At 42.8% G+C, this 19,793-nt stretch overlaps 3 protein-coding genes across 3 annotated transcripts in view; all 3 read right to left on the reverse strand.

Annotated features, from left to right (window-relative positions):
- arhgap32b (Rho GTPase activating protein 32b) overlaps positions 1-3,514 on the reverse strand; it is a 78,712-nt gene extending 75,198 nt beyond the window's left edge. Inside the window, exon 1 of the mRNA XM_056594837.1 lies at positions 2,878-3,514. The gene's annotated coding sequence lies outside the window, so the exon portion shown is untranslated. The remainder of the gene's footprint in view (positions 1-2,877) is intronic.
- An 84-nt stretch (positions 3,515-3,598) lies between these two features.
- Positions 3,599-11,827, reverse strand: vps26bl (vacuolar protein sorting 26 homolog B, like). Its single transcript, XM_056594264.1, has 6 exons — positions 11,384-11,827; positions 10,036-10,192; positions 9,606-9,770; positions 8,787-8,962; positions 8,177-8,319; positions 3,599-7,852 (listed from the first exon to the last, which is right to left on the reverse strand). The coding sequence occupies exons 1-6, from the start codon at positions 11,604-11,606 to the stop codon at positions 7,724-7,726; spliced, it is 993 nt and encodes a 330-aa protein (XP_056450239.1). The 5' UTR covers positions 11,607-11,827; the 3' UTR covers positions 3,599-7,723.
- Positions 11,828-17,491: 5,664 nt separating this feature from the next.
- The window catches only part of jam3b (junctional adhesion molecule 3b), a 31,452-nt gene continuing 29,150 nt past the window's right edge, over positions 17,492-19,793 (reverse strand). Inside the window, exons 6-9 of the mRNA XM_056594267.1 lie at positions 18,989-19,088; positions 18,390-18,519; positions 18,207-18,261; positions 17,492-17,950 (exon numbers count right to left, since the gene is read on the reverse strand). Of these exons, the coding sequence (XP_056450242.1) occupies positions 17,915-17,950; positions 18,207-18,261; positions 18,390-18,519; positions 18,989-19,088 (321 nt within the window). The 3' untranslated portion in view covers positions 17,492-17,914. The remainder of the gene's footprint in view (positions 17,951-18,206; positions 18,262-18,389; positions 18,520-18,988; positions 19,089-19,793) is intronic.

Consider the following 19,793-nt stretch of genomic DNA (forward strand, 5'->3'; position numbering starts at 1 on the left):
CAAAACAAAGTGGGTGGTTGCATAACAGCAGTGTGGGGTCCAATCAGTCCTGCTACCAATTTTAAAAAGGGGCTGATTCAATTCAAAATGTATGGCTGAGTGAATTTTCGTATCCCTAAACAGACATTTTGACCAACAAATGTATCGGTTGTGTTGCTTCTCCGCAAACGAACCAGTAACACAGCATATTACATAGGATTACATTGGAAATAACTATATATCTTTAATAATTAGTTGTAACTTTTATTTGTCTGCGGTAAGTGCCCTAAGGAATTGCACCTGTAACCATCCTCAACTCTCATCTATCCCTCGTAGTTGCAAAAGATGTGAACCCACAATTATAAAAAGTTATGAACTTTGGCCTGATTTTTTGAGATAAATGAACCATGGGCAACAATAAAACTACATCCAAATACTTTTTATGAATCCCTCTAATCTTAATGCAACACGGTCTGCTGAAGCCAGTAGTTACTCAACTGGCAGTGATACAGCAGCTGTGAAAGATGAAATTAACGTTTCAGCCTGACAACCTAAATGTTTTGCCAGCATAACAGCGATTGCTATTACTTTACTCAAGGAACCATGATGCATAACCCGAATGCTGCATCCTAAAATCCTATGTGAAATGGTCATTTTAAAACACACCAACACGCAAGGGCAAGCCATCGTTAGTTAGTTCATCACCATAGTGGATAAGATCCCTTCTCCTTTCGAAGGCCATCCGTGAAAGATTGGGCGTCCTTGTGCTCTCCAAATCTTAAGGAGGAACCCACTCATCTCTGTTTGTGAGAACAGCCCTGTACAGCCTGCTTGTTTGTGAGTGTTTTCCTTGCAGGCATAGGTGCTTCAAATGCGTTCCAGTGCGTATTTGATCAATGGACTATTAAAGTAAGTAGCCTCCCCTGAGCCCAGCCCATAAAAGTTTCAAATGTTTTAATTGCAGGCCTTACTAAAGACCTCTGTGAATGTTTTGTATGTGGTCAGTGTGAAATTATTCTGTAAGTGTGACTGCAGTGCACCCCTGAAGATAGATTGTAATTTTCGAAAGCATATAGGCCTAGTTTCAGAATCAACACTAAATCATGCCTTCTTTTCTCAATTGTCTTTGTGTATCAAGATTTGGTGGTGGACAGGCCATATCGTTTTTGATCTCTAAACTATTAAAAAGGACCAAACCAGTGAGGATTCCTGGTAAGACCATGCCAGAGTAAAGAATTAACAGCCCCCACCTTACCGTAAGCAACAATATTTTATTGCATCTTATCCTGACAGAAGATGCGTACACAACATGACATAACATATGCAACACTAGGCTAAGCTTCATTCATACACAGATAAGAAAAACAAATCAATTCTCGGCTGTGTTACGAGTGGCTAGGCTTGGGACAGTACATCACTATGAATGCCACAAATCTTAATACGCTTTTTCACAGCCATTTGTTTTCAGGGGTAATTGATTGGCGATTGTATCAGTAATAGGGCATCGGAGACAAGGTTGCACAGTCCTGTTACTGAATGTCCTGATGTCAGCCATCCTTTACAGAGCAAGCAGGAGCAATGATTAATCCTCTCCAGAACGACAAGTTATGTGGTGATGTTGCACTGGAAGTCTTGTGGTTATGGTACGTACAATTCATGCTTACTCATTTATTCTCTTGATAAAATGACCACCATATAAGTACATGCCAAGGAAACAGATTGTTTTCTTGAAAACAAACCCATTTTGAATGCATTAAACGTCGAATGAGTATGAGACAAAAAGGAATTACAAGAAAAGCACAACAAATAAGTATAGACCCATAAGGCCTTCGATCTGTACAAATTAAGCCACATAAGAAAACAGGCCATTAAACTGATGAGTCATTTGAGCCCCGCAATTCCTTCATGCCACAGCAGAAAGACCTGGAGGACACAAATCTCTCTGTTCCTTGCCAAGGACCTCATCTACATTGACCACGGTGTTTTTTGTTCATGAATACAGCTACCCCCATCCATCAGTTTGAGGACCATCGTCCAGCTCTCAGTCTGTGGCTGACTTTTAAGTGGAACTTGTACAAGACAAAGAAGGGTGCTCTATTCTGCTGGGAACCCCAAACTGTTCAACCTCCATTCTCTAAATGTAAAAAGACAGTGGGGAGCAGGCAATACATTATCGAAATGGGGGGGGTGGGGGGGGGCGCTCCACACCTTCGGTAAATAAATTATAAACATGACTCCAAAACAAATAACATGTGTTATATATCCAATCGATTCGTGTCCTTTTAAAACGTGCCTGAGGATGGGTCATGTAGACTGCTACCAGGGTGCCCAGGTGTTTGCTTCACTTGAATAGGTGTTTTAAACATCATTAATCAAGAAGGAAAACATAATAGTGCAGCGAATGAGTACATACATCATCTCTTGCACATCAAGCCAACCTCTAATTTCGAGTTTGTTTTACCTTAAAGTAGACTTAATCAATCGTATAATTCAAGGTAGCGTTATCTTTATTGAATCAGCAACACGATTAAAGGTTTCGGAACCCTTGCTATTGGATTTTTTGTTATAACTGGAAACATGCATAGAAATCCCTCCGGTAAGGCTAGACATTCGATGGGAATACAGCGCGTTGGGGACATTTGAGTGGACGCATCTCCCTACAAACTTAGGGACAGCACACAGGGAACATTGCTTATGCAAATAGACGCCAGGCTCGGGTTGAGTACGCCTGCTTTACATTGCCTCCATGCATATGTTGTATCTGGTTCAGTGACACACATGTACCGACCACGTCCATGTAACACAAGCTGCAGATGTAAACAGATGCGCCCCCAAAAAAGCCAAACCATTAATCGCAAACTCGCATATCTGTAAACAAGTAATACGTATGAGAAATACCTGTATGGGTCAGAACAGAGCGGGTGACCTGATGTTAACGTCGGCGTCGATGGGCTTAGCTTTCGCTGTCGCTCTGTAGTGTTGTGCTGCTGCTGTTATCTCCCCTCGGCGTCTTCAACAGCGGATCCACCAGCACGGCTTCATCCATCAGAGCAAAAACACTTCGGAGATCATTCTCCACCGAAAATACGTTTCAAACGACTGGTGCTAAACCGTAGTCAACGACCCCGGCAGCCCCCTCGTCATTATCGAGCCGCGAACAAAACCGTTCCCAGAGGACACGGCTCATGAACGGCGGATTTAAATCACTTTACTGACCATCCTCAATGAAATACTTTCACCCCGGGAGGTTTAACGTGGTGCTCTCTCGGCTCTTAAAACAGACAAATTCACCAAAGTCCCGTAGGCTCTAAGGACGCCCTTTACGAGGTGAAAACTTAACGTGGAACGAGTGAACGGTTCAATCCCCTGGTTGTACGGCAACTTGCGGAGCGCGCGCGTCGATAACCAATGAATCCAGTTTGTGGCGGGAGCGAGCACAGGGCGCGTGGGTATCATTCAGAATGGTACGCTGTGCGCAGCCTCGCGCAGCCAGGGGAGCAGCCGCGAGACGTATGTTGCACGCCGCTCCGCCTGCCAAGCCCACCGCGACACAGCTGAACTGTTCAAAACACTGCTGGGACTTGTTTGGTTTTTGAATACCACACGTTGGCCTTGCTTTATTGAATACGTTTAAACACTAGGCTACTCACAAACCAGGCCCTCAGATAACTGTGATGGACATGGTGGTGTTGAAGGCTTAACCGAAGCTCTGGTGTACACTGTCTGTTTAATGATTTGGTATTGTATTCGACTATTGGTAGGGAATGTCTTATCTCTGCGCCTCCCTTTGATCTACACCTTCGGCGTTTAACCAATAGAGGGCGTCCGTGCTATAGCCTGGTAATAACGCCTCATGAAAAAATTGGCATTTTTCTCTTACACCCTTGACGTAATTCCAACATCTACAAAGACTTGTGATAACATCTACAAAACTGAGTAGCTTTTATCCTCCTACATGAGGTAGGCCTACGAATGCTGTCAGATCGCGTGTGGGCAGAGAGACAACAATGGAGCGTTTATTCCTGCAAGCGGGGACACCAGTGGTTTAGTGACGACTGCAAGATGATGGGTCATTAAGGAGATCTATTTTTCAAACTGTTTCCACACAGTGTTGTCGACCAAGTAATGGAATAAAGGCCATAGCAGGTACCTACATAAATCACATTAAGAACTCAGAAGAGCTGGATGGATCTATGTCACCAAACTACTACTTCAAGTGTCATCTTTTTTTGCTGCACTTCTTTAGACTACTTATTACTGTTTTAGAATGAAATAACATTCAATACAATTTAATGCACGCCAATGGAGAAACGGTTTGCACGCAAATGATATGAGCAGATGTTTAGATGAATCATTTCTCAGTTATCCATTGCACGTATTTCACAAGAATGTGGCCTTGAGGAATATTTGCGCAATGTTTTTGTTTGGAGAGGTGATGGTATCTGGGCCGGAAAAATGCTTCGACACTCATAATTCAGGAAAACCTAACATGAATCAATGTTTGCTTCGCATACATGCTGAACGTAGTGTCAACCTATTAAACCGTCCATTATAGTGCAAGTCAAATTGTTCTGCAGATGGCAGCTGGAAGGGATGAATTTATTGCAGTCATTGTAAAAGCAAAAGGTTAAAGGTTCTCAGAAAATCTACAAATGGCGTCGGAATACTGCAAGCTATGCACATATGTTTGCATCTTAAAGTGGTGAAAGATTACCTGGGGGTCATGAAAGTTAATTATATTGAGTTAGGATGCTTTGAAATTTTAGAAATAACTATTTAAAATAAATAATTCATTTCATTAGTTTGTCGAGTCTGTAATGGCAAATAGATTTAACAATAGTAGTACACCTTTAAGGAGTGCAGAATAATGCTCCATGATGAATTAGTACATTTTCAGGTAATTAAAAATACATTTAAAGTTTAATACCAGGATTCATGGAAATAAATGTTCTAAAATTGATAATTCAAACATGTTCCTGTGTAATAAGACTAAATTAGTATTATTTTAATTAAAAATAGCACAGAAATAGAAAACATGATAAAAATTATAGTGAGCGAAACATTTCATGTACAAAGGAGCTATTTTACATTGTGCATGTGTTCTGTTTTTTCTAAAATTTTCTCACTCTATTTTTTATTTGCATTCTCGTCACAAAATAGGTTAGTAAACACCTCACGGATCACTCCCACTGCCCAAATCCTCCAATACTAATGGCTTAATTTTTGAAGGGCAAACTGACAAAACACAATGAGTAAACCAGGAAAAGAAGTATATGGAGTAGGTTGTACCTCTAAAAAAAAGGCGAACATAAACAACTTTTCAAGGACACAACAATGGCCATGCACACACGCACACGCACACTCACACACACAGTAGGCCTACTTGAAATTTTCTATCCATGACTTATTGAAGTCAAGGGACAAGGGAAGATTATACGTCAATGAAATGTCATGATAAAGAGCATTGCAGAAAAAAAATCGAAGTCTATAAAAATGTCTTTATATCCTGAGAGAAATCTGAAGTATTCCTGGTATTGGTCATACCAGTTAAAAACAAACCATAATTTGTCTGATAAGGTGATCTTATGAAACAGTTTATTAACTGCCTAGCATCATCCCGTCATAATAAATGCTAAGAAAGGTTAAACAGCAAAGATTTATAGTGATATAATTTGCAGACAAGAAAAATAATACAGGCCAAGCATTATGAATGAGGCTGAGCCCTGGAGGCATGGCTTCAGTGCTTTTTACTCTTAAAGGTTTTTTAAAGATACAAATATACACATCTTATATACATTAAAGAGTGGCAGTGCAACTGAATGTTGAACCAGAAAAACAATTACCTCTCAATGCTCACCCATGCAACAATGATCTTTAGGATATGACTCAAACACAATATGCACATATACTGCCATCCAGGGCTTCAACACCTCCTTTAAGATGGCGTTGACCTATGTCCTGAGTAATAGATCTAGGCCTCAAGCAACCTAGAATAGCATTGAAGATCCAAATGGCCAAACTACTGTCCGAGTTGCTCTGAGACACGCACAATAATGTACTCATCAACAACAACCACATGGTGTGAAGGCAAGGCCTGCACTATTCCTCTCCGGTTAAGATACAGAACTATGCAGACACAGTGAGAAGCCTCTAGCAGGACCCAAGACAGCTGAGACGAGACCAACATCAACATGTGAGATATGCCACCCTATACCTTCTCTAAACCAAGGTGTAGTGCGAAGAGGAGGAGGGGGTGGGTAGGGGTTTCAACAGCAACAACAGAACCAGCATAGAATGAAGGATGCTGAGCGTGTGCGTGAGTCTGAACATTGTGGTCACCATAGGAGCTGGGTGTGTGCCACATCTAAAAATTACAAACTAACTTTAGAGGCGCTGGGCTGAAGAGGGAACAACATCCATTTTTTAAGGGTTAATCTGAAACCATTTGGCAACAGACAATGAGGCACAGTTCTATTCAACTACTGGCAACGTCAGACGTAAGAGGTGGCCTGGCCAGTCTAGCCTACTAGCCTGATGTGGCAGGCATCTACATTAGCTAAACTACAGGCAGACCACTGGTGAAATACTGACTAATTTCTCTTGATAAACCCAGGGATTAGTGGAGTGGAGGGCTTTTTTTGTTTGGCAAAATCACAAGTCAACTTATTTATTTTGAAAACACTAGTCTCTTGACTCTCATACTTTAAATAATTGTCATGGATCAAAGAAAAAAGAAAAGTTAAAACTGATTAAAGAGCAAATAGCATTGGCAGGCTACAAATGGAGTTAATTAACTTTGAATTATACATTGGGGTTTTGTTTAAAAGTCGCACACACATTTGTTTTAGCAGCAGCAAATTTACAAAACGATCCTTTTTTAGTTTTCAACTGACATACCATCAAAACCATATTAAAATGCTGGTAAAATGGATGTTGTACAAACAAATATGAATTTCTTTTGAAAAGGATAGTGAAAGGCTTGGAATGTATGAAGAGGGTGCAAGCAAAGTTGTAGGTCAATGCTCTAAATCCTCATTGTCTGCCTTTAAGTGCAAACAATAAAACTGCTGTTTGCTTTAAACTTCTTATATATCTTCCATTGTAGATGCTTAGAAAATAACTCAATGTGATTTCCTCAAAAGTTAAGAGGATCAGTATCATCAAAAAAAGGTGGACCAGTTTACTGGTCCACCTTTTTTTGTAAAGTGGCCAAAAAAAGTCTTAGAAGTCTTATAAAAGACAAATGCAGTTCTCGCTTCTCTGGATGACATTGGAGACATGCTATAGATGGCAGTTGGTTACATACACATCCAAATTCCGGAGCACTACCAATTTTTAAAAACCTTTCAAAATCCTTCCCTTGAGTACCAGATTACGGTAGTTTTTCTCATAAAGAACAAAAATAATGAAATAAAATGAAAATGTCATAAAAAAAGTAGTTATTTCTGAGTAAAAATCCATCTGGTGCTCGCTGCAGTTGAATGCACAATTCCTTACTCTTCCTCACTCACAAAATAGAAATAAAAAAAGTACATTCCATCAGAAATCAAACAGCAGAACAGTGTGGGGTCCTTAAAGGGGGCTCGGGCTCTCTCTCTCTCTCTCTCTCTCTCTCTCTCTCTCTCTCTCTCTCTCTCTCTCTCTCTCTCTCTCTCTCTCTCTCTCTCTCTCTCTCTCTCTCTCTCTCTCTCTCTCTCTCTCTCTCTCTCTCTCTCTCTCTCTCTCTCTCTCTCTCTCTCAGACTTTAGCTGTCATCCTCCAGGGCCGGGGACTTCTCCACTCTGGGCGTTCCCTCGAAGCGCTGAGAGGCGATGGCCGCTTGCTGGGACATGCTCTTCCTCACGACGTCTCCCTTCCTCCACAGCGTGATTTCCTGGGGAACCGCGTTGTGTCAGAAACCCTCAAGAACAAGTCCCGCACCATCACATTGTAATAATGTATTTTCTTCATTGACAACTTTGAGCACACTTTCAAAATTAGGGGGGGCGGTTATCCAGTGGGTTGCATTCTGCAACTTCACCGCTAGATGCCATCAATTCTACAGACTGGCCCTTTTAAGGAGTGGATTAACGGGCAGTCAACACTGCGTTGTCTTTTTGTCTGTGCGCGCCTTGTGTGTGTGTGTGCGCGCGCCGTGTGTGTTTGTGTGTGCGCCGTGTGTGTGTGTGTGTGTGTGCGTGCGTGTGTGCGTTGATACCTGCTGCTTAAAATAGCGCCTCTCCTCCTCGTCTATGAGCACCAGGTTGAGGTAGTAGCGCACAGAGTACTTCTTGTTGACGTCCTTCATGGTCGGCGTCATCTCATAGCCGGCCAGGAACAGCCGGATGGGGATGGACTCCCCTGCAGCAGCGACAACATAGATCCAATTCAACTTAAGTAAAGCGTCAGGTAATCCGGTTGATACGAAAGGCTAGACGACGGCACCCGTCTGCTGTGAGGAGGGTCGACATGTGCTCAAATGAAGAACAACAAGCAAAAGGTTCTATTTAGAGACCTTTTCTATCGAGTTATTTAGCAGACGGCAAGATGCTTTAGCCTAAAGCGAATTACAGCGAGGTACCGGTCGGTTGGGCACCTTCAGTGTCTTGGGATATTGGAGATCAAACCTGTGACAGATCGTATGGGAGGCGAACTACCTCGACACCATACCCTAAACACCCATTATTCAAAAGACTGCAAATGCAAAACATTATAATCGAAAACCGACCAATTGAGCTAGGTTTTGTTTGAGGAACGGGCTAAACACTCTTATGACACACAAAATGTTCCCAAACAACACAAACACAGACCAGGACGGAGCGAGGTACCTCTGACTGGTGCTCCATCCATGATCTCGTACTTGGCGATGGTTTCATTTTCATGGTAGACGTTGGGCCCCGTGCCCGTGGTTTCCCGCTTGATGATGTCGATCTCCATGTGCCGGATCTTAATTCGCACCAGGAGGAAGTAGATCTTGCCTACGATCACGTCTTTCAGGTGATACCTGAACATGGAGGGGGAGTGAGGGGAGTGGGGTGAGGTGCAGTGAGAACACACTGCTACCGGACAGCTTTGACACTTCCTGGGACTCCTCACTACCCCTCTTCTCTTTCGCCAAACGGTTATTTTATAACCGTATAGAGAATTAAATAGTGCTGTGGGCAAGATTTAAGAGCTCTTGTTTGAGTGTAATTTGTTAGAGTTAGCACAGCCATCCTTCAGCTATTAGTGAGTTAAATAAGCGGTGAGAATATTGGTTTCAAGTTGACTGCGCCTGCCTCTGTATGGGCTAATTTCGATTTCAGATGCCTCCTGGCTAATTTCTTTGCAATCAGGGCATCTGTTCCGTGATTGAGTCTGGGAATCCATCTCTCCTTAACAATCACAGGTTTGCGTAATCCAACACTTCTAAATGTGATTTCGGGAGCTAGGGACGGAGTAGAGGGTGGGTTGTTTAGTGTTTGGTTTTAAATCATGCTCTCTTCCCCAACTTTTTGTTCTCACCCTTTACAACTCTAACATATTACAGAAAGCTTCTTAGCATAAACTTCATCTTTCAAATATGTTTTTATTGTTCTGCTCCTCTGATCTTTGCCCAGTGTCCTCAATCAAACACACGGAACCGTTCCGTCTCCAGCACCACCTACTTTGACTTGTTGTACTCAAACTCGATGTGCAGACAGTCCTCAATGCCCACTTCCATCTTGATGGAGGAGTTGATCTCCGGGTAGCTACTGAGCGTGTGCACCACGATGTCCAGCTCTTTGGTGATGTCGTTCAACCGCCGGCCCACCGTCGCTCGCAGGAAGTAGCTGAGTTGGAAAGGATTAAGAGGAAATGGGTCATGTGACTGACAATGCATGATGAGACACAATGGTTTAAAATAACAACTCAACAACATTGTGTCACCTTGTTTCCATAGAATGCGCTTCACTAACTTTAAAGGGGCCGGCACACAGCCCAGACCCTAAGGAAATCGTTGGTCTGTGTTTGGCCGAAAACACAGATCCTGTATTTTCAATACCTATCGTTTATTAATTCAGAATCTCGCTTTAATTTCCCCCAGAATTTTCTTACCGCAGTTTGACGTTTGCACCACTGTACGTCTCGTAGGGCTTCTCCACGTGTGTGAAGTCAAAGTCGAATGTCTGAGACTGTGTCATCTCTCCGGGACGAGCCAGGTCCTTCACCAGCGACACAAACTCATGGTGGTTACCCCGGTCATAGTAGAGCTCTGGAAATTACATGCAGTTCAGATATACATATTGCATATTTAAATGCATGAAGTTTAGACTTTTAGCAGACTGTGCCGTCTTTTGATGTAGCTTTTGATGGGGCTGTTAACTCCCATACTAATGATAGTGTAAGAGTGAATCTTTATTATGACTTTGTTACAAATGTATTGACTGATATATAGCTTAATAAACACGGTCATATCATTTGTGAAATAATGTTTGCCTTAAATTTGACCGACAGGGCTATCCAGTGTTTGATCAAAATATTGTTTGTACCTGGGTGTTGTGGAAATAAAGATGGCATTTTTAAATGTTTGACTAGTATACCTGCTGGAGTAAGAACCTGCCCTGTTAAAGATTTGAGGTCCGATCTGGCGTTATGGTCCTATGATATTAAGATTTCATATTTATTGTGGTTATGCCTGGGCTTATTTCTAAGGATCAAGGGAAGCCATATGGTGTACAGCTATATCATTGTTGGCTGTATGTATCATTGTCACTGTTTGTTTAGGCTCCAAGCATCCTCATTAAATCCACCTCAGCAAAAGCAAAGCGCATTGAAATATCAAAGCCCTGAAACTAAACTTGTTTAAACCAGATGCATCACAGGCCGGGCTTGCTAGAATGCCGACATGTGGGAATCAGAAAAACATGGGCTGTGCAACCCGGAAGTGTGCAGATATGTGGCGTCAGACGCATGATTATCGGGGACGCTGTATTTCCTAACACATCTAAGCCTTCCAGTGTATTTGACTACGGATTCTCTCTATCGATACTAGCGTCAGTTATTGGTAATATATTGCTGATACACAGTGGATAGGTCTACCTCCTCCTTGGACGATTTCTTTTTTGCAATCAACCTGTCATATGCAGACCACATTTTTTCTCAACAAGTCAACGGTTCGCAGACTCTCTGCCAACCCTATGGACGTAGAATAAGGTCAACCCACCCCTTTTCTCTGTCGACTCAGCTGATGCGTCAGGCGCAAACGGCTGCAAGCTGGCTAGATCTGTCACGGGACTTGACACTTGTTAGCTATGAAAAGTGACATTTAACACTTTCAACTGTATGTTCCCTTGTTAGGTATAATGTGGCGTTTAAGTGGTACAAAACCGTCACTAAATGACTTTAAAACCATGGCCCCCTCATGTGAAATGTGAGATCAAAGTACAGGCCCGGGCGGTCTCACCGATCTGGCCGACGAACTCGATCTTGATGCCACTGTGCTCCAGCCGCTTGCCCGGGTTTTTGAGCGTCACGTTTACTTTCCCCGACACCGTCTCTCCATCGTAGAACAAGAAATACTTTTCCTTTTTGCCGTCTTCGCCTTTGTGCTCCGCTTTTTTTCTTGTTTCTGCATCGTTTAAAACTATGTCTATGTCCGCACTTTGGCCAAAACCGAAGAAGCTCATAGCTGCAGCTATCTTCAGCTACGTTAGCCTCGTCGCCTCAGGTCTTTAGATGTGTCCTTTCGGGACAATGCCGCTCCACTTCAAGATGTTAAATGGCGTTGTAAATAACGATTAGTATATTTTACGTTTGCACTTTGAGTTTACTGTATGTGGCATACAATGAAAGGCAGGCTGTTGAGCACAACAGTCGCGGGTCCACTGCGCATGCGCGGATAGATAGTCACATGCTACCAAATGCATATTATATTCTAAATGTTGTATTATTTGCCGAGACGGAATACATACACTAATACACAACCATTTAATAAATATCACAGTTATATAACAGTGATATTCAAACATATTAATACTTAGGTTTTGTGTTGTAACCAAGGGTGCGTTTTGTGGCGCAACAATGAGGCATGTGAGAAACGACACCTGTCTAGCGGGCTAGCGAGCTATACACACTCAAATAGCTGTACACTATTTGAATTAAATTTCATTGAAAATATCTAATATCCTGTCTAATAATCGAATATGTTTGACAATCTTAACATTGACTTTCATCAAGAGAAAACAGCCAGAACAAGATTTGGTCATCACAAGTGTGATGACAGCTTCTCGCCATCAGGGGGTAGACAGTCACAGGAGGAAAACAATATTAGAGCTTTTCGAAGGGAAAAGTTATTGCGCAAAATGACGCTTGTTATAGCCGATACCCTTGATGTGCTGCGGTCGAGCCATGGAACAATGTAGATCAGAATGATAAACCCAGGGAATGTTCATTGGATAGCAACAATGGTATACTACATATTTAGACACTAACCATGCTCTTGTTGTTGTGGATTATTGAAATATGAGAATGACCTATGTTGATTATTCAACAATTAATTGATTATATTCAAATACGACAGTTGAATTCATACATTAGGCCAACTAGATTTCACTTTGCACTCTGAGATGAAATTGGAAAGCCGTGTGTGTGTGTGTGTGTGTGTGTGTGTGTGTGTGTGTGTGTGTGTGTGTGTGTGTGTGTGTGTGTGTGTGTGTGTGTGTGTGTGTGTGTGTGTGTGTGTGTGTGTGTGTGTGTGTGTGTTGTGTCACTTGAGATTATTCGGCGGGTCCAGGAACATGCTTCACTGGCAGACAATCCTTTTAACTGCTTGACTCCTTCTAGTGAGCAGAGACACAAGTCAGAATGCGATTTGCACCGAAACCTGACAATAACTGCATGACAAAGGCCAGAAATAGACGCGTTAGGGTTAGGCCATCTTGTCACTGTGTTGAAGGGATTTGTTTTTTTTCGGAAATCTGTTTCCAACAAATATGACAAATGGGGAAAATCTGTGAACACACACCAGGATCTCAATATCAAACTTAGTATCAAAGACTTACTTATTTTGTCCAGGGAAGTTCAAGAAGTTGCGCAACTTGCAGAAGGAGACCATAGCCAAATTTCAGCAGCAGCACCCAGCTGTGATCCCATCCTGGTGCGAACAAATGGCTGAATTCTCCCCCTGGACAGCCTAATCATTTGAGTTTGTCCTCTGACTAGCTGCCAAGACGTCAGTGCTAACCCCTCGTCTTTCTGTGCTGCTATATTGTCCAAATAGGCCGTGTCCTTGTGTCCACAGTGATGGGCTCTCGTCTCTTCCGCCTCTTCACCGGCTTTATACTCTAGAGGCCTCGGTGCACGTCTCATCTGGAGCTGACAGGCTCCTCTCTCAACTCACTGGACAAGCACGGATTTCTTGCTCGACAAATTCCAAACACCCGCTGAAAATCGGGATGAGATCAAACACTTTCTGCATGCTAAATTTTATGTTAGGTTGATCATAAGAAGTATGATTTTTTTTATTGCACCTTAGTATTTTTTCGATTTTATTTTGATATTAAAAAATAAATGGCAAACGGAGATATTTGGAAATTAAGGAAAATACTAGCTCTGTTATGTAACCGTGTATCACTGAAGGTGGTGACCATATTAATTAAATTTAGTCAAGGAACTCATCTGGGTGCAAGGCCTTTGATTAACAAAAAGTTGTGTTTCAGACTGGTGGTAGATTTATAAACAATAATAAAAAAAAACGATTGTTTCCCTCTCTAGCTTAAACAATCATACAATAAAAATAACAAGCACATCTACTGTGGTATTAGAAGTGAGTTTTATTAATCACAAACAGAATGGTTCAAGAGGTAACCAAAGCAGAAATAAAAACAGGGGAAAACAAATCCCCTGACCTTAGATGCACATTCTACCTTCTTTGAGTTTGGTTTATGAAGAATGAGGTTCTCCACACTGTTTATTCCTAAAAAAATTACACACCATTCTGCGTCAGGCCTGGAGAGACCTTCTTAATACTGAGCTACTGTCCTCCTTGGGGTGGACGGTGTGTTTGGCAGTTGTTTGTTTGGCTTTACTCGCCTGCTACAAACTGAATATAAGCTGGATTCCTAACAGAGGTCTCCATCAACCTCTCCTGTTAGTTACCACAGAATATAAAGTCCTGTTTCAGTGTATGTAGCCTGTTCATATAATTCAGTTATGGTTCCACGACGACGCAACGCAATGACCACGCAGACGCTTCGACGCAGTCGTGAAGCTAGCCGTTTTGGTTCTGCGTCGGGTTAGTGAGCGGACCAATCACAGCCCTTGCTGCTGCGTCGCCTCTACGCAAGGTTAAAATTTTTGGGAGGCACACGCCAGGCCCTTGCAGTTGACGCAAGGAGGGTCTGCAAGGATGTAATGGTCTGCAAACCCCCTTGCGTTTCGTCGACGTGGAACCATAACTTATAAGCCTTGACTTCTTGACTCCTGATACAAACACCAATTAATAACACCTCATAACAAATTAAGTACTGTACATGGCATATTAAGGCATAATTCATAATTCCACCCTTATGTCAGCTTGCGTTAATATGGCAATGCAAAAGTACAGTATACAGTGAAATGTCAATAAGATGATTCTGTTAAGAGGCAGCGCAGGGAAACCAGTGTTGTATGTAAAGTTTTATTTAGTTGGTTTGAGTATATATATCCTTCTGCCTAATACTGTCTATTACCTTTCTTTACCAAAAATAAATTCCACTATATTTAGGCACTAATATATTTTCTAATTCTGCTTCAATTAAAAAAAAGACATGTCTACATTTTTAACTTCTATCACAAAAAAACTATTTACAAATTTGCAGATATGTCATAAGGGAAAATGGTACAGTACTCCTGGCTTTCACAATTTGGGGCGGCATCATTCCTCTCAAACGCCCGTGGAGTTTCACAAATGAGAATTATGCAGGTCAATAACTAGGTAGAATCCATCGTTAAAGGTCAATACTTGGGCAGCTCTCCCCCGAGATGTTCATGTAAATGCTGTTTTTCTTCTCTTTATTAATATCCGTGTCAATAGCAGAAAGGCACTGAAGAGGAATGACATACAAATGAGAAGCGTTGTTCAGCTGGGATATTTTGGATGCACCGTGAGTGTCTTGTGTCTCTCCCTGTGTGGGAAGTATTAATCTGTGAACCGATTGGTGTTTCCCCCCCCCCACACACACACACTCACAAACCTCATATTAGGATTATTTTCCTTAGATGCAATGGAAGAAATAAAAAAATGTTGATCCGTCTCAACATGCAAACAGATCCGGGCAGATCTTCTCTAACATGGGCGATCAGGGTTACTAACACGTGACATCTCTTCCAACACCAGATAACTCATCGTCAATTAATTTAAACAAAAATTGAACGTCGGGGCAGCCCCTAATCGACTTCCCATCAGTTGTTCATATCGTATAAGGTAAACGGCGGAGTTTCAATCTGTTTGAGTGAAAAATGGCATGAAATAAATATTTAATGGTGTTTGTCATGAACATTGACACAAGGACTGAACCCCTATTCATCAATCTGTCATAACGCCACCGCAAGGCGCCTGGCCAGGTGTAATGTGTGGGTGGTGAAATGCCGTGCATGTAAAATGTTACCTGATCTTTTCGGTCTTACCAATGGAAAGAGTTTCATATCGCCTCAAACACTAAACCTATTCTTTAAAAAAAATGTAAATCTATATACAATCCGTACATTTGTTAACCAACAAACCCTGTATTATTTTGATGTAAAACTGAACACGAGTGACTGCAAAACAAAGGAACAAAACAAAGAAAACAGTATATTCAATATATACACGATCAACAGCAAGCATTGAAGGACACTTTAAATGCAGACAATGCAGCACTGATAGCGGTTCACAGCGTCTGACTGACAAACCTCAGAGGCCTTCTTACTGTATAAGACTATCTATAAACATGAACACCGGTCGCTATCTCATCAAAAAGCCGGGCACAACCCCACAAAATAAATCAAACATGTAAGACCTCTGGAACCAGGTGCTGATATGCTCATACTTGTACCCCTTTTTCTTTTTTCTTCTTCTTGGGAAACCATGTAGATGTTGACATTTGAATGGTGGTTAGCCTGGTCCTACCAGACTCTCGTACTTCATTTCATTTACACTCTGGACCCACTCAATTGACAAACGTTAAATCAATTGAAGGCGGATGTCTGTTGAAGTTTACAACTATTGGATCTGCCCAGTGCCACTCTGGATCTGCCATAACCAATCGCTAACGTTTTGCCGGGAATCACGTTGCGCGCAACCAAACACCGTGAGTGAATATGTCCGTCAACGAGAGCTGACTTTAACGTCATTGATCTCAGCCACTCCCTCTGTTCGCTGATTGGACGCAGAAAATTTAGACGGAGAAACCCCACTAATGCCGCGTTTCCACTGCAGGGTGCGGTACGGTTCGGTTCGCCTCAGTCCGGTAGGGAGGGGGCGGCAGCTCAGTTCCGAGGTCGAGTTTCCGCCGCCGACAGTACGCTTTATGGTAGGCCGGATGTCGATCGCCGCGGCAGCTTCGTTCGCGACACATTAAACCAAGAGCTAACTCTGCACGTCTTCCTCCCCAAGAATGCAGAGGAACGTCTCCACCTCCTTGTTCGCCCAGGCAAGCGTTTTACGCGACATGTTCATTGTAAAGAATAATACGACCAATCAACGGAGGGGGTGCGTAGCTCGAATTTTCCGGCACCCTTTCAGGCGTCTCTTTTAATATCCATCCGTCTCGGAGGTCCGAGGACGTTGCCTAGCGACACGCACAAATATGCCCCTTTTCCTCCGACGGCGAACTCGCCATCTCGGTTGAACTCAGTGGTGAGCGAGCAAAATTCCGAGACAGAATTCAAGATGGCTGCGCCCATTGTGACTTGACGTATGAACTGTTTTCATTGTGCTTGGACCACTTTGGTGGTTTAAATGGCAATTTCAATCACTCGTATTAAAGCAATACCTTACTGCGTCCGTATCTCTGCCTATGGCCAATAGCCTACTTATTTTGGAGCGCCTGGTCCTCTGCCAATGCTACCGCGACAACAGCTTTCCGGGTGGCGTCCATGTTTTCCTCCAACGACCGAGCGAAATAATAAAACGCTTGAAGTGTAGGCGTGGCGTCAGATCCGAGATCCGAGTCGGTTCGCAGAGAATACTCGAACGCACCCAACGGAGGAGTACTGAAGACAAAGGCAAAACGAGTACAGCCCAGTCCGGGTCACGGCCACTTTTGGCGGTGGAAACGCAATCCGTACCGCACCTTTGCGAACCGAACCGTACCCTACAGTGGAAACGCGGCATAACATACCGCAGAGCCTAGTACTGAAGGGAAATTCAAATTTAGCGGAAGTACTTAGGCGGGCGGATCCAGGCTAGGTTAAAGTGTTAATTAATTGTATTTCATCCACAACCAAAATAATAATTAAAAAAATCATGTTAGTATCTTACACGTATTTAAAAAAGTAAACCTTTTATCTAGAGGCATCTTAAAATATATTCCTTCAAAAATAGTCAGACACATTTCCACAGTAGTAATGTACAAATGACACAAGGTTTAAAGCAAAGTACAGACATGTCACCTCCAGCTTCTTTTCACCCACTGAAACATCCTTCGTAATCGTTAAACTTTGTGGTGTTTTTTTTCCTCAGTTGAATGTGTAACCTGGCATTGGCTGTTAAAGAAAAAACAATGATTCCATGATGTAGCAAAATAAGTCGGTTGGCGGTGATGACTCCTGGACCAGTTGGTGAGATACCTCCTGGGTAGCTCCTGTGAAAACGTGTGACCTTTGGCAACCCTTTTTCAATTGTTTGGTTTCAGTCTTGCCGAGGGGGTCCAAGGCAGAATCTGTGGCAGCGGCACCGTGCTGGAACAGCCTCGTGTGGACACTGGTGAACATATCTGGCCTTCGACGCCCCAGGAAATAATGCTGCTCTCCCCCTTCAGATCACAAATGAAGATTTGTGTCGGAAGTCCCCCTGCAAAAAAGATAGCAATAAATGAAACCGTGAATGTCCTGCATTGAGGGACTCATGACCGTTGCATTGACTGGATGGATGGATGTATATAAATGGTGGATCTTAAGATCTTATTTTGCTATTGTGTCCTTCTATTCTATAATTTCATTTAGAGTCAGTTTAAACCAACTTATTCTTTTAAGTCAGTGAAAACAGACTCCTTATTTAATGTCATTGTAAGCAGATTTTGGAGAAAAAGACATAAGGGAGGACTCACCTCATCCTCCGTCCGGACATAGTCTACTCCGTCTCCCTTCGCTGGGACTTTGTAGCTAAAACAAAGAATAAACACATTAAACACAAAATAACAATGAGTTGCTCACAACTCTTTGTTTTAAGCTAGTGCTGGTTAATACTATTAATGATTGGATTGAGAAATTCTTATTCAATTGTTTCTTACTTGTTTCCTGCCTCTTTCTGATTGGCAAAGTAACCGCGCTTATATGCACAGCAGATTCCAAGTGTTATACAAAGGAGCACGACCACCACCACCAGTACTCCCATTACTATGCCAGCCACGTTCAGGTCATCTGTGGATGAGGAGAGGGGTGAATACAGAATCAAGTGTATTTAAAAATATATTTTTTAAATACACTTTAGGCTGGGCAAATTAGCCCAGCCTAATTTACTAACATCAAAGTTGGAAACTGGAGACAGGGATTTTTAGAATGGGAAAGAAATACTCAAACAATATATTCAGTGATGCTTGCAATCCAATAGTAATCCATAGTTGTAATTGTGGCGTTTTCCAGTCTGCATAACAAACCTCACTCTGTCAGAATTTGGGTGAATCACATTGAATCAATTGATGTCGATGTTCTTCAGGGTATATTCTCCAGCGATGCGTGAAAACTCAACTTCAAACCATAACGGTTGTTAAATAATGATTAGCTCCTAAATAAATACACAGCATTTAATGAGATGACACGCATGACTCTCTCCCCGTGGAGGGAGTGCCGCTGCGTTGACAGTGTGGCACTGTGTTTGCGGAGGACTTACAGACTTCCATCCGTTGGGGGCCGCACTCAGCATGTCCCGCGTCGTTCTTGGCCCGGCAGTAGTATTCCCCTGCATCCTCCTTCCGGACCACAGTGAACTTCTGCATGAGATATAAACACAAAGCTGTACTTACTACATTGACCCATGTGTTCTTTTGGTTTGGTTTTTGGTATGAATGTTTGCTCCTGTGTGTGAATGTATGTGTGTGTGTGTGTAGGTGTGTGTATGTATGCAATATGAATGACTTATGTGTGTATATAAACATTATACAATTATATACCTATGCATACATATGATGATATCTGTACTATATGCATGTCATGTACAGTATGAATATCACGCAAGTACCTCTGTCGTGCGTATGCACCTATGTAGGTACGCGTGTACGCATGTGTACGTATGTGCATATATAAGTATCATGCGTATGAGTGTCCCAGGAGAAGGTCAGAAGGGACGTGTGTGTGTGTGTGTGTGTGTGTGTGTGTGTGTGTGTGTGTGTGTGTGTGTGTGTGTGTGTGTGTGTGTGTGTGTGTGTGTGTGTCGGGGGGGGGGGGCAGGCTAGCCAGCCAGAGAGCAGCCAGAGAGAGAGCGAGCAGGCCAGAGCCGCAGCAGCAGCATGGAGGAATGTGCAAACGGGCACGGGGCGGATTCCCGTCGTAGCTCGGGCCTTATCGCACCGCCATCAACTGTCTGCCCGAAATACCCGGAGCGCCCCGCCCCTCGGGTGTCTGTCGAGCCCCGCATGGCCGTTGCGGGGCGCCACGCCCTTGTCGCTGCCGGCCATGCCCTTGTCAAAACACAGGCG

Source organism: Gadus chalcogrammus, chromosome 7 (genome assembly GCF_026213295.1).
Source record: "Gadus chalcogrammus isolate NIFS_2021 chromosome 7, NIFS_Gcha_1.0, whole genome shotgun sequence".
NCBI lineage: Eukaryota > Metazoa > Chordata > Actinopteri > Gadiformes > Gadidae > Gadus > Gadus chalcogrammus.

Excerpts from the sequence above, each read along its gene's own strand:
- vps26bl (XM_056594264.1), bottom strand. The coding sequence starts at position 11,606 with ATGAGCTTCTTCGGTTTTGGCCAAAGTGCGGACATAGACATAGTTTTA. Across the intron at positions 10,193-11,383 it reads CGAGTTCGTCGGCCAGATCG|AGCTCTACTATGACCGGGGT; the intron begins GTGAGACCGCCC and ends TGTAATTTCCAG. Across the intron at positions 7,853-8,176 it reads GGCGCTATTTTAAGCAGCAG|GAAATCACGCTGTGGAGGAA; the intron begins GTATCAACGCAC and ends GCGGTTCCCCAG.